At 37.3% G+C, this 13,204-nt stretch overlaps 3 protein-coding genes across 6 annotated transcripts in view; 1 reads left to right on the forward strand and 2 right to left on the reverse strand.

The window, feature by feature from the left end:
• Dbo (Kelch-like protein diablo) overlaps window positions 1–13,204 on the reverse strand; it is a 37,485-nt gene that overhangs the window by 14,932 nt on the left and 9,349 nt on the right. For all 4 annotated transcript variants that reach the window (XR_013003065.1, XM_076390205.1, XM_076390202.1 and 1 more), the window contains exon 2: window positions 4,328–4,700. Coding sequence is in view for 3 of the 4 variants with exons in the window: in XM_076390205.1 (XP_076246320.1) it covers window positions 4,328–4,641 (314 nt within the window). In the remaining variant the exon portion in view is untranslated. The remainder of the gene's footprint in view (window positions 1–4,327; window positions 4,701–13,204) is intronic.
• LOC143186480 (uncharacterized) lies at window positions 9,688–10,233 on the forward strand. Its single transcript, XM_076390159.1, has one exon. It carries the CDS (start codon window positions 9,688–9,690, stop codon window positions 10,231–10,233), a length of 546 nt encoding a protein of 181 aa, XP_076246274.1.
• On the reverse strand, window positions 10,789–11,942 carry LOC143186481 (uncharacterized). The gene is made up of 3 exons (XM_076390160.1): window positions 11,674–11,942; window positions 11,408–11,631; window positions 10,789–11,047 (listed from the first exon to the last, which is right to left on the reverse strand). The coding sequence occupies exons 1-3, from the start codon at window positions 11,892–11,894 to the stop codon at window positions 10,923–10,925; spliced, it is 570 nt and encodes a 189-aa protein (XP_076246275.1). The 5' UTR covers window positions 11,895–11,942; the 3' UTR covers window positions 10,789–10,922.

The following is a 13,204-nucleotide window of genomic DNA, read 5'->3' on the forward strand; positions in this document are numbered from 1 at the left end:
TGTTGACCGTTACGTACTGGTGGTTCGTCCACGCCCCGTGGCTCCTGACGAGTGCAAAGTTACTCGCTGGTTCGTCCACAGTCTTTATTGCATCCTAGTGGCCCCCGATACTTGCCAAGTTGAGTGTTGGTTCGTCCACGAAAACCTACTTAAATCTAAGGTGGCTCCCGGTGTTAGCCGTTGCGCACTCGGTTCGTTCACATACGTGAAGTGGCTTCCAACGAGTGCAAAGTTATTCGTTGGCTCGTCCACGAAACAATAACAAACTTCCAAAAACCCTGACCCTCGGACGGACTATCTAGCCCTCGGTTACGGTGTTAACATAAGTAAGATCCTCAATAACAAAAATGGACTTCCCAAATAAAATTATCGTATGGAATGCGACGAATCTCTTACGACGACGTAGAACATTACGTACATTTTTTACTCATTACAGTAATTATTAAGATATTTTTACATAATCCGATACAATTTATTGAATAAATTTCGAAAGTTACAATTTTAACTTTAAGAATGAATGGGAACAAAATCTATGTGTGTTTTAAAATGCTTTATGTTACGGATTATATTGAGTGTTACATTGGCTTCTTCCACTGTCTGAACTTCATTATTTCAGCGTTATAGAATTTCGCGAGTTTCTACACGCAAAAATCTTCTAAAGGACTTTTGCAGTCCTCCAGAAATTTGAAACTCTTTTAAAGGAGTTTTGTAAGAAGCGGTATAATAATTGGAAGGTTTGATGAATAAGGACGGTGGGGTAGACTATCCCAATTCTATTAGTTGCAACCTAGTAGTCAAAGATATACATGATATACAAACTGTGTGTGTCACTTCTATCAGATGATTTCCTCAAAATAATTCGTTCCAAGAAATAATTTCATATTAACGTAATGTAGTAATTAGAGTTTTTACAACACTAATATTCAAAATTTCAAGAAGCCGACTGTCATTTCCTGCGAATAATAATAAAAATGGCATTTCTCAATATATTGTTTGACGTGTGGTTTGCTCCTCAAACCAATCTGCGCAAAGATACATATATTTTTATTTTTATTTTTCGCCCGCGATGTGAAAGCTATGTGCGCAGATACCTTTTGTGTTCCAGTATTATTAAATATTGAGTTTACTTATAGTGCACATATTAATAAACACATGTTTTATGTTTAATATCACATACCAACATTTAATATGTACCTTTACATTTTTTGAGCAAAACTATTTATGTGGATAAATTCATCGCGCAAAAATATACAGGGTATTCCAAACTAAGTGCGGGAGCTGGAAATGGGAGATTCCTGGGATGATTTTAAACAACATTATCCTTTGGAAAAATGTCCTCCGAAGCTTTGTTAACGAGTTATTAACGAAAAAACCCGACCAATTAGAGAGCACGAATAGCGAGCGCTCGGCCGACCAGCGACTACCACTCACCGTGCTCGAAGCTTGTACAAGAAACTCAAGATCTTTACGTTCTTGCCCACTTTCTCCTAAACTATTGGATAAAAAATTACGAAAAACATCAGAGACACCTTAGCAACCGCGACAAATGTCGTGGAATTTTCTTAAATATTAAAATTAATTAATAAAGTTGTAAAACAAAAAACGACAAAAAAGAATTTATAATGCCGATTTAATAAAATAATAATGCCATAGAAAAGAAAATAAAAAGCAATGTTTTCGTAGTTCCTACGGATTTTACGTTATTTTACTGTGTATTAAAACATTGAAAACTGTACAAAAATACTTATTTCATAATGAATGAACGAAAATTGGACGTATTAGTTGCTGTAATCGGTAAAAAGAACGGAAACACTGATATTCGTTTTTTTTTTTTATTATAGCGGACCAATGCAAAAAATGTTTAAATAAATTGAGATTAATAATACGACTCTAATAATATGAGTAATTACTATCGGTAAAACTCACCCATTCGGAGAGGAATTCACCTACTGCTTGAACACTTGACCCATTGGGTCACTGTGCCGAATCCGATCAACACCACAAGAAGTTACCTTGCATTTGTCTTCAGTATCGGGTACGGATGGCTCCTCCGCAATCAGGCAGGGCAATACCTGTGGTCATAAACGGCCACATCTGCGAGACACTCGTTACGGTCTCCTACACTGATCCGATATGCCTTTGCTTTCTCCCAGGAATTTGTTTGCGACTTTTTCGACCTGAAGAAGACACTACCACCTTCACCAAAAAGAAGGAACCGAAGAAGACCCAACCTCATTGGTGTCAACTAACAAATCAAATTCGAGTATTTCGACGAAGCTACACCCTGAGAAGTCGCGCTGGAGGGATGCAAGGGCACGAGGAATGAGACTTCGGAAAAAATCGTCAGTATCGATCGTAATTTCGCCACCGAAACTGTGTAACATCTTGTTTTTATTTACGGAAAGCTGCAGAACGTTTCAAAATAATCGGTTGTCAGTCATTAAAAGGTCAAGTGCTCGTTTGGTGAAGTGATCAGTGTTAGTGACCGCGAAGTGTTGTAAATGCAAGGTGACTTCTTGGTGTATTGTATATCTGTGATCAGCGCTACCTAGGCATCATTTCCCAATGATCAAAATCGGCACAGTAATGGGGCAAGTGTTCAAGCAGCAGGTGAATTCCTCTCCGAATGGGTGAGTCTTACCGATAGTAATACTCATATTACTGGAGTCATATTATTAATCTCAATTTATTTAAAAATTTTTTGTGTTGCGTTCGACGAAGCAATCGTTGTTTATTCTTGCCAGATATGAGAATCCGAGATTCATTTAGACAATTTGTCTATTGAGTCGTCCGTTCGAAAGTTCCACATCTAGCAAAAAAAAACAATTTCGTGCTTTCATCGAGCGGCGTGTTCCTCCCGAGATATAAACATCGAAGACTGTATTGCCCCGCAGTCGGTACCGTTACGCCAACTCATCGTCCGTTCGAATTATCGGAGGGTTGACGCCGACTCGCGGGACAATACAGCCATAAAAACATCTGGAAAACACTCGCGTGGGCCCGTTCCAGCCGCGTTATTCCGGGGTTCGATCTTCCTCCCCAGTTTTCGCGAACCTTCGACTTGAGGGAGAGATTCCTCCACCACCACCGAGGGATGATCGGGGACTTTCCACCACCACCGCCGCGGACTGACCAGGGAGAGCCCGTTCCACCCCTATCGGAGCGATTGGGGATCCTCCTTCCTCGGGTCGATGGACAAATCGATCGCGAGCTTTCGTCAACGCCCAAAAACATTGACATCCCCGAACGCGCGAATCGGAAGAGCTGAGGAGCAAGCAAACTCCGGAAAGAAGAATCAGAAACGATTAGAAACGATTAAAAACGATTAGAGACTTCGACGAATTACAACCGAGAGGTTTCGCGACTTAGTTTTTCGTCCCTCTATCAAGCGTTTGTGATAGAGTTGAATCAGTTATTTCAACATTAAATTCGCGAAATAACGCGTTGCTACGGACATCGTTCGGTTCGTCAACATTTTGCTTTGGTCCGCCATAATTAAAAAAAATAAATGTTAATGTTTCCGTATTTTTTACCGATTACAGCAACTAATACGTCCAATTTTCGTTCATTCATTATGAAATAAGTGTTCTTGTACAGTTTTCAATGTTTTAATACAGAGTAAAATAACGTACAATCCGTAGGAACTACGAAAACATTGCTTTTTATTTTTTTTTAAATTCTTTTTCCCCGTTTTTTATTTTTTACAACTTAGATAATTAATTTAAAAATCTGAAAAAATTCTGTAATATGTGTCTCAATAGTTAACGTGTCCCTGATTTGTTTCATAATTTTTCATCCAATAGTTTAGGAGAAATTGAGCATTGACGTACACATTTTGAATTTTTTGTATGACCCTCGAGCACGGTGAGTAGCAAACGCTCCGCGTTTGTGCCCTGTCGCTAGTCGGCCGAACGCTCGCTATTCGCGCTCTCTGATTGGTCGGGGTTTTTCGTTAATAACTCGTTAACAAAGCTTCGGAAGATATTTTTGCAAAGGAAAATGTTGTTTAGAATCATCCCAGGAATCTCCCATTTCCGGCTCCCGCACTTAGTTTGGGTCACCCTGTATAATCATCCAATTCAAACATTTTTACTATACACGATAATCTTTCAGCTATTAGGCCATATGTATTTTCCATCCCCAATTTTGAGTTCATTCTTGCACCTTTATGATGAATAAAAGTCAATAAAAAATACGTTTCAAATATTTTCGTTAGAGTCGTAATTGACTCTACAAGTCTGCGAAGTTTCATTAAAATCGGAAACTATCACTTCAGCTAATTTCCTCGTCTGTTATTAGCTTGCTAATTAGAAATAAAATACTTTACCTGAAATACGGACTACACGCTGAGAGAATAACACGATGCGCAAATATCTTTCTAGAGCCAACATTGAGTACGACATCACAAAGTTCTCGATGTCGACGAAGTACATTGAGTTCCGTAAGCGTTGCACGAGGATGTTTTTCAGATGTATGACTGAGGCGGGCTGGGGAAGGCGCGCGTTCAACAACCATTTCACCCATCCTCTGTGAGGATGGGGCGCCTGCGGTCGCTCTCCCCGAGGCGCCCCTAGACCCCCCTAGCTGGAGGCGCAGCGGGGGTGACGCCCAACCCCACACCGAGTCTATCTGCAACACCATTCACCAACAACCACGGTTCTTGAACGTGCTCGCACTAGGCTCCCTATCTTCTCCAATTCCTGCAATAAAATCATATTCTTTCTATACGGATATCCATTTTTAAACGATAATGTTACGTTTGTAAAATTCTCGTAGCATTATTAATCTAAGACTATTCAAATATTTTTTATATAGGTTGTAACAAGTATAAATTGTAATATTTTGAGAGGTAGTAGGATATCTCAATTGAATTTCAAGATGCAAGATAACACAATATCTGATCTGCTTTCGTTTTGTAATAATAATATCTTAAAGCTAGCATTATGTTTTGAAACGAAGAGTATCTCGCGTATATCAGTGATACAAACACATTGAAAGGGTCCGTTGACATAAACCAGGCTTGACGAAGTGGCGGTCTGCGCTCCACCTCTAGTCTTTTATCCTACTTTCTCGGCCTACAAAGCCGCTGGGAAACGAGCCCTTCTACAGTCATTTGACTTCAGCAAGGCCCCTCCACTCCTACACTCTACAACGGCGATAACGACAACCTGGCTCACGGAAAATTCTTAAGAAGACAAATACCCACAACTTGTGGAATTTTCCAAAACACTATACTTTTTATTATTTTTACTTTCTTTGGAAGACGTAATCACTATTCGTGGTCTATGGTTGGCCAATCCGCTATCACCACTCTATAGGAAAGTAGAGGTAAGGAATCCAGCTATTTCAGAATAGAGTTCATACGGCCCGTCACGTTGAACCGACGAGTTCAAATCATTTAATTCCTGGGGAAGGTTGTTTGTTTCGGTAGGCCCTTAACACGTACTAAGACCCTCGTAGATACAAGTTCTTCAATGGGACTCCTACTGTCCTTGCTTTTTTTATCTCCTGGACATCTTGAACAGCTGACTGCCGACAGTTTTTTGGTCTACACTCCATCTGTGTGTGTTATGCATGTTCTTTTCCTCCAACATTTTCGATATTTAAAGCTTTATACAAATCAAATCGTAAGAGATGTAACAAAATGAGTTGAGAATTTCTTCTTCTATTCGTCCTCCCCAATACATCTACAAAATTACAAAATCCTCCGACTATTAGTTTATACCGTACAGATATGTTAACTTTAAAGCATTATTACTGCAAACAGAAGGCAGATCGGACATCATGTCTTTTGACATATTGTGATTAAATTGAGGTACTCTACCACTTACTTTCTGAATGTTTTAAAGTAACTTATATAAGTTACTGATATAAGTCAAAAAGTTTTTCAAAATTTATGTTTTCAGTTTTTGTAATATGGTTCATTTCCATATGATTAGATTAATAAAATAACTTTTCTTAAATCTTGGATTTAGAGCACCTTCATAATCACCAGCACATGTAATAATTGCTTTAACCTTACAGTGGTGACATACATCAAATTGACTCCTAACATTAGTGGTGATGTACGCCAAATTAACTCCGTATCACTACAATAGTGATAAATTGACGTTAAATTGACTCTGCATAAGTACTGTAAATGTCTACATTTTCTATTCTGGAATTATTAATCTTGTATTAAATTGTATTGTTGCTGTTGGAAAACAGATTCAAAGTGCGCATGCGCGTTAGAATCATCCGAGTTTTTTCCACGGGTTGGGGGCCTTGCGGCCGGTTTTCGCTCTGGCCCTCTCTTTTGTCGTTGCTCTCGTCCAGTCCGCGAGACGAGCGTAATTAATCAGTAAAGTACTTACATTATGTACAGATATATTGTATATATATATACATATAGTACTGGTTGTTGTTCATGCACTCAAACCTCATTCAACAGGTTGTGAGCCCAGGAATTAAAAATAAAAAGTGAAAAGTGAAGCATAACCAAAAAGTGAGGTTAAGTGTGACCACAGCCACGTGTTAGGGAAACATAAATCGGCCGCGATGAGTTGTTCAAACGTACAGAAAATTAAAAAGTTGTGTAATAATAATTACAAATCGTGAAAAATCCAAATAAAAAGTATTTTGCGGCTCAATGAATTCTGGGGTTACGTAAACTGTACAATAATAAAGACTGAAGAAAATGAAGTCGCATCGACCGCGAAAGTCGAGAAAGCCCCCGATTTAATCATTCTGAGTCTACACAAATCTCAATTTAACCATGTGAAACGAGCTGAGACATCACTGGAAGCATGGGAGGCACTGAAGAAAGTGCATAAGTCAAAAGGACCCATGAAATAGCGCATCCTCTTCAAACAACTGTATAGAATGAAAAAGGAAAGTAATCACAATATGGCTCAGTACATTGACGATTTCATTGATAAAGTAGAGCAACTCACTGAAGCAGGCATAAAATTGCCAGACACTGTAATACCAATAATGTTATTATCCTCATCGCCATCTGATCAAGGGTAAAGATGCCTACCTTAGACGAATTAAAGGTAAAACTGCTCGAAGAAGATATCAGGAAAGCAGATAATCAGGTTATAAAGGACTGCAACAGGAAAGCAGCATTATTAACAGATCAAGGAGCTGTGAAGAACAACATGTTACAATGAGAACCTTTTCATAAATCGAAATATGAAAATAACCAATATAGAAAATCCAATGACAAATGTTATACATGTGGAAAGGTCGATCACATAAGTAAATATTGTAGAAGAAGAAAGAAATTTACTCCGTCAAAAAGCAACAAAGAAGAGGCGATGACTGCCTTTGCTCTAAATACCAGTCCGATCACTGCAGACGAATGGTGCCTGGACAGCGGGGCAACAGTAGAGGGAGGTGGGGCACATTGATACACTAACCATATTTAACAATCGAAAAACATTATTCATGCCACAACATCACTAAAACGTGCCTAGACATGAGTGAACAAACCAGTTGCGACCGCGGTGCCCGCAATTTGACCTTTGGCGTTTGACAAGAGTACGTGTGTTTTTAGCACGCCAACTAAAAAATTACGTGAAGTGTGAAAGTGTTCCAACGTTGTTTTACATCATTTAGTTAATAATTAAAAATATCAAAGGTAAGTTATTCTATTTAGTAATCAGAATTGCACGTGACTTTTAAATAAGTTCAGTGGTTTTATAAATAATTGTTAGTTTCTTGAAAATGTTCGCTGGGATACTTTGATACACTAAGACAGGGGGTACATTGATATGCATCAAAGTGCTAGAATAATTAACCGCTAGTATACAATAGTGTCCTAATATACAAGTTTGCATGAAATCTGTAAACTAGTTATTCTGTTTTTCAGAAAATGGTGCGAACGTACAAACCTAAGACTGATAGAGGAAGTATTAATGAGGAGAATGTAAAAACTGCTATATCCGAAGTTGTATCGAAAAGATTATCTATAGGGAGGGCAGCTGACAAGATCAAAGCTGCAACTTTGCAACATCGCATTGAAAAATTTCGAAAAACATCTCGAACATCATCTCTTTATACTTTTTCTATTGACTTAAGTGGATTTAATGTGCAATAGAAGCTAAATAGCACTTTGTTTATATTTTTATTTATGACTAGTTAATGTGAGTTCCTATTTTTTAGTTTTCCCAAAGTTTATTTTTAAATAGATAGATGTTTGATTAAAGATTAATATAAGTTTTGATGTTTTGTTTAAAAAACCTGCCATAAAGTTTATGATAAATGTGAAACATTGTTAGTTTTGATACGTAATTTAGATTTTAAGTAACAAATTGTAAGACTGATTATGATCTTTCACATTAAAAATGGTGTTTTTCGTTAAATTTTTGTAAATAATTACCATTCTCATACAATTTACGCTTTGTATCAAAGTGCCCCATCCAATGTATCTAAGTGCACCGTAGATGGCGCAGAATGATACAAAACCCATTTTTTACTCAAGTTATTATATTCTCATTATCTTCTACCTTTAATTATTCTTTTGGTTGCTATTATAATATTGATTAGTTATGATATGCATAAAGCAAACAATTTTATTACTTTACTCATTTTTGTTGCATAAAATATGAAATTTAGTTTTTCTGCATCAATCTGCCCCACTTCCCCCTACACATGTATAAAAATAAGGAAACCGTAAAGAATACGTTTTGGTTGGATACGATCAAGAGTTAAAAGCATATAGGTTGTGGGAACGTGAAACTAACCACATAGTAAAACGAAAAGACGTGAGCCTTCATAAAGAAGTTAGAAATTACGAAAATTCGGGAACTGAACTAGCAATACGTACATTCCAAAATGAAAACTCGACGGAGACCGATGGGCAACAAGAAGAAAGCACACAAGAGGACTTGATGGAAAGTGATCCAGAAAAAGACGATGACGCTCAAGATGACAAGGATAACACAGAAGAAGAAACATTAATATGCAAAAGGGCAAGAGGTCATCCAAAGTTATTGCGTAGCGGAGCCCCGGGTAGGCCAAAGAAAATATACCATCGTGCTGCTTACGCAAGTGAAGAGCAATACGATATTTAAAATAAAGAGAAATTAAGATGGCACAGTAAACAAATTAAAGGCAAGACTGGTAGCCGGAGGAAACGAGCAGGGAAAAGGAATCGATTTCGATGAGGTGTTTGCCTGCAGCCAGGTTTGAAATGATACGAACTTTGTCTGCAGGAGCGGTGGAGACCAAATGCACGTTCACCACATGGACGTCGTCGCTGCATATGTGCAGGCAGAACTGACAGATACCCTGTACATGCAACAGCCAGAAATGTTCGTACAAACAGCTGGAGAGAATAAAGTATGCAAGCTCAAAAAACCACTGTACGGTCTCAAGCAAGCGGAACGAAATTGGTACCAAATCTTGGACAAGCACCTGAAAAACGTCGGTCTAACAAATTCTCAAATTAATCCGTGTGTCTATCTTGATAATACTAGAAGCATGGGCTTAATAATAATTATTTACGTATATGATCTATTACTAGCATCTAGTGATTTGCAAGAGGTAATAAAAATAAAAGAATTATTGAAAAGAAGGTTCGAGATAAATGATTTAGGTAAAGTAACTAACATCCTAGGCATATCTATCGAAAGGAGAGGTGATACTGGGCAAATCAAAATGTCTCAACGCAAATATATTGAAGAAACATGAAAGAAATTCGGCATGGAGGATTGCAAACCTACAAGCACACCATTAGTTCCTCAAGAAATATTTAATCAAGAAGACACGGACACAAAAGACCTGACCAAAATACCGTATAGAGAACTCGTAGGAGCCTTAATATATCTGTCAAATACCACTCGATCAGACATAGCATTTGCGGCAAACATGCTCAGCCAATTCAACGAAAACTCTTCAAATTATTATTGGAAAGCTGCGAAGCATGTTTTACGATATTTGAAATATACTATAGATTATGGTATAAATTATTCAGTTACAGGTAAACAATTGGAATTATATGACGACGCCGACTGGACAAGAGACGAGAACGGAAGGAGGTCTCGCTCAGCATACGTGAGCCTTCTGGTGGGAGATCCCATCAGCTGGGGAAACCAAGAAACCAAGTCGCCCTTTCACATGAACTTTAATAATTTTGTGTGTGATAAAACCACTATATACTGCGATAATCAAAGTGCAATTAGACTAAGCAAAAATAATATGTACCACCGTAGAAGTAAGCATATAGATATACGTTATCACTATTCGTGAGAAATGCAAGAACGCGGTGAAATAGATGTAAAGTATGCAAGTACGAATGAGATGAAAGCGGATGTATTAACAAAATCGTTACCAAAAAATAAGTTAAGAACATGCGTTGATTTGTTAAATCTAGGGGATTAGGTTAAGTACGATGCAAAGAATATATGGAAGACGTTGTAAAATATTGACATGATCTGCGAAATTAAAGGAGCACTTTGAAAGAGGGAGTGTTGGGGAAACAGATTCAAAGTGCGCATGCGCGTTAGGATTATTCGAGTTTGTTCCACGAGTTGGGGCCTTTACGGCTGATTTTCATTCTGGCCTTCTCTTTTGCCGTTGCTCTTGTCCAGTCCATGAGACAAGCTTAATTAATCAGTAAAGCACTTACATTATATACAGATAGTTATATTATATATAGTAGTGGTTGTTATTCATGCACCCAAACCTCATTCAACAGTTGCATTATTGTTAAGTGTATCGAAATAAGATTCATTATTGTAATTGTATTAACAAAAAATATATTTTGTTTACGAAATGTTATAAATATAATAAAATTGTCTAAAAAATAACAAATAATATCGTCTTAAGGGGTCATGTCTAGTCAGGAGGCCAAAAAAACCGTGGTTTAAGGAATTTTTTTTTTTTTTAAGTATAAAATTTGCAGAAAAAACAGTTCATGTATTTGAAGGCACATGTCTTTACGAAGTTTTTGTGATTTTTTCAACAAAAAATGAACAAAAATAACGACAGTATATTAATTTTGCTAGAGATCCTCTGATGAAACGCGGTGCGCAGTGACCACTCTTGCTTAGATTGGGGTCATCTGAAATCAAAAAACGAAATAGATTTATTTTATGTATAAAATTATCTAGACCTTGAACGAAGGGTATTTCGATATAGTCATTTCGAACAAAATGGCGGGCGTTTGAAATTAATCTTACGATTTTCGATGAAAATTTCACTCATTTTTCTATTAATAAAAAGAAATTATGTATCGCAAAAAGAAATCCTTCGTTCAAAGACTAGTTTATCTTATCTATAATAAGCTTGTAAAGTTTGAATTAAATCGATACAGTAGTTAGATATTGTGGTCACCGATTTTGAAAACATGGTTTCGAGAAAAATTCGTTTAAAGTTTTAAGATAAATTTACATTGAAATAAAATGTTTGTTTACCAACTTACATAGAATCATCGATTCCGGGCCCATATCGGGACGATGCATTTTTGCTTCACGGGTGGATTCCCGCGTGCGGCGCTCAGCCGTTTCGAGGCGAAGAGAGTCTTTTCTTGCTGCATATTGGTGGGCATTTGGGCCATTGTGTACTCCCATGGCCTCAAACATTTGTGAAAATGTCTCTGCCCCGAAGGCAGAGATATACGCAGCCAATTCAACCGTTTTCAATCCACTGGGGATAATTTTTCGAGTTATTTTTCATATTAGTTAGTTGCAGCTTTCATTAGTATTTGAGTTGAATCCGCCCACACATCTTTCTAATAAGCTGTCTTTAGAAAGCTCAGCGTATATTGGTTTAATGGCATCAAGAACATCTTTAGGTAGTAGTTTGTAATCGTATTGATACCGAGCACCAAGACCTGCCAAGAGCACCATGACTCGGTTCCAGTAGGACATTTGGTATGGTCGTAACTGTGATGATAATATGGGGCACATATCATGTCTCTCATTTTATCTACTGACTCATAATTTCAACGTATCGCTAAATCGTAATAAACTGTTAGTTTGTCGATCATGTTTCCAGTCGGTTTGCCTTTCCCTTGAAGTCCCCTAGTTTTCTTTTTACACGCGCGCAATCAGCTCCCTATCCTTTGTTGCACATGTCCTATGCACTCTCTTTTGAAAATAAGAATATTGTCCCCATAAGGAGCAAAATTTACGATGCCACTGTAGGTTTTTGAATCTCTATCTCCAATATAACATAGTTAATGTACTTCATACAATATTTTTCTTCTGAACGTTTGAACATTTCAATAATTCCGGCAACTTCCATTTTTCCAGACAATCCCTCGTGATATGCTATGCAGTCACTGGTATGTGTTTCAAGCCACTCTTCATATTCCTATGTATCCTTTTTCTTCTCCCAAAACTCGCATATCTTGCAATAAGAACTTTTTATGACGATATCAATAATCTTTCCGGTGTAGTAACCGATAATTGAAGAAATTCCACGCAATGATGTGAAAACACGTTTTTTCCAGGTACCATGACACGATTAATTCACTTGCATTTGCGATATTCTGTTTTGTAGACGTTTCTTCTTTTTCTTCAGTTACAGCCTTATTAAAAAGGTTATTAAAAACTTCTTCCACACAATCAAGTATATTATTTACAATAGCATCATATGTAACATGAAAAAAGAACTGTGGCATGTTCATCAACCCGCAAAAGTTTTGGCAACCTTTCAGACCAAGCCCTAGCACTCTCATAGTAAATATAAAGCGTCTGTTAATTTCATACGTATGTCCAATAAAAGAACATGAAGGAATTGATCGAGACGCGCACTTATCACATATCACTACAGTTTTAAATCCAAGTCCACGAGTATTTGCCGTTTGAAATTTTATATCACTTTCACATATTTTGCACTTAACAAAACTGAAAATTGCAGCAAAGACACTAATAAAATTTAAAATTCTGCATTCTATAGAACTGTCTTGAGACACAAGAATATCTTCCTGCAACATAATTTTTTTTGCAATCGCATTAAAACTTTCACCACTTTCAGCAGTTTTTGGATTAAAAGTTTGTGTCCTATTTTTTCAGTCTTGACTTTCGGATACCCTTCATCTTTTGTAAATCTCTAGAACCTTGTTGACGATTCTTGGTAAATACACGATCTAGTCAACTCCGTGTCAATCGCTATACTGAAAAAATCTCTGGATTTCGTTTTACCGAGACCCGAAAATTTTTTGGATTTACCCACTATAAATGTACAAAACCTTTTGCACCTCCTAATAAAAGTA

This window comes from Calliopsis andreniformis, unplaced genomic scaffold, assembly GCF_051401765.1.
Source record: "Calliopsis andreniformis isolate RMS-2024a unplaced genomic scaffold, iyCalAndr_principal scaffold0001, whole genome shotgun sequence".
NCBI classification, from domain to species: Eukaryota; Metazoa; Arthropoda; class Insecta; order Hymenoptera; family Andrenidae; genus Calliopsis; species Calliopsis andreniformis.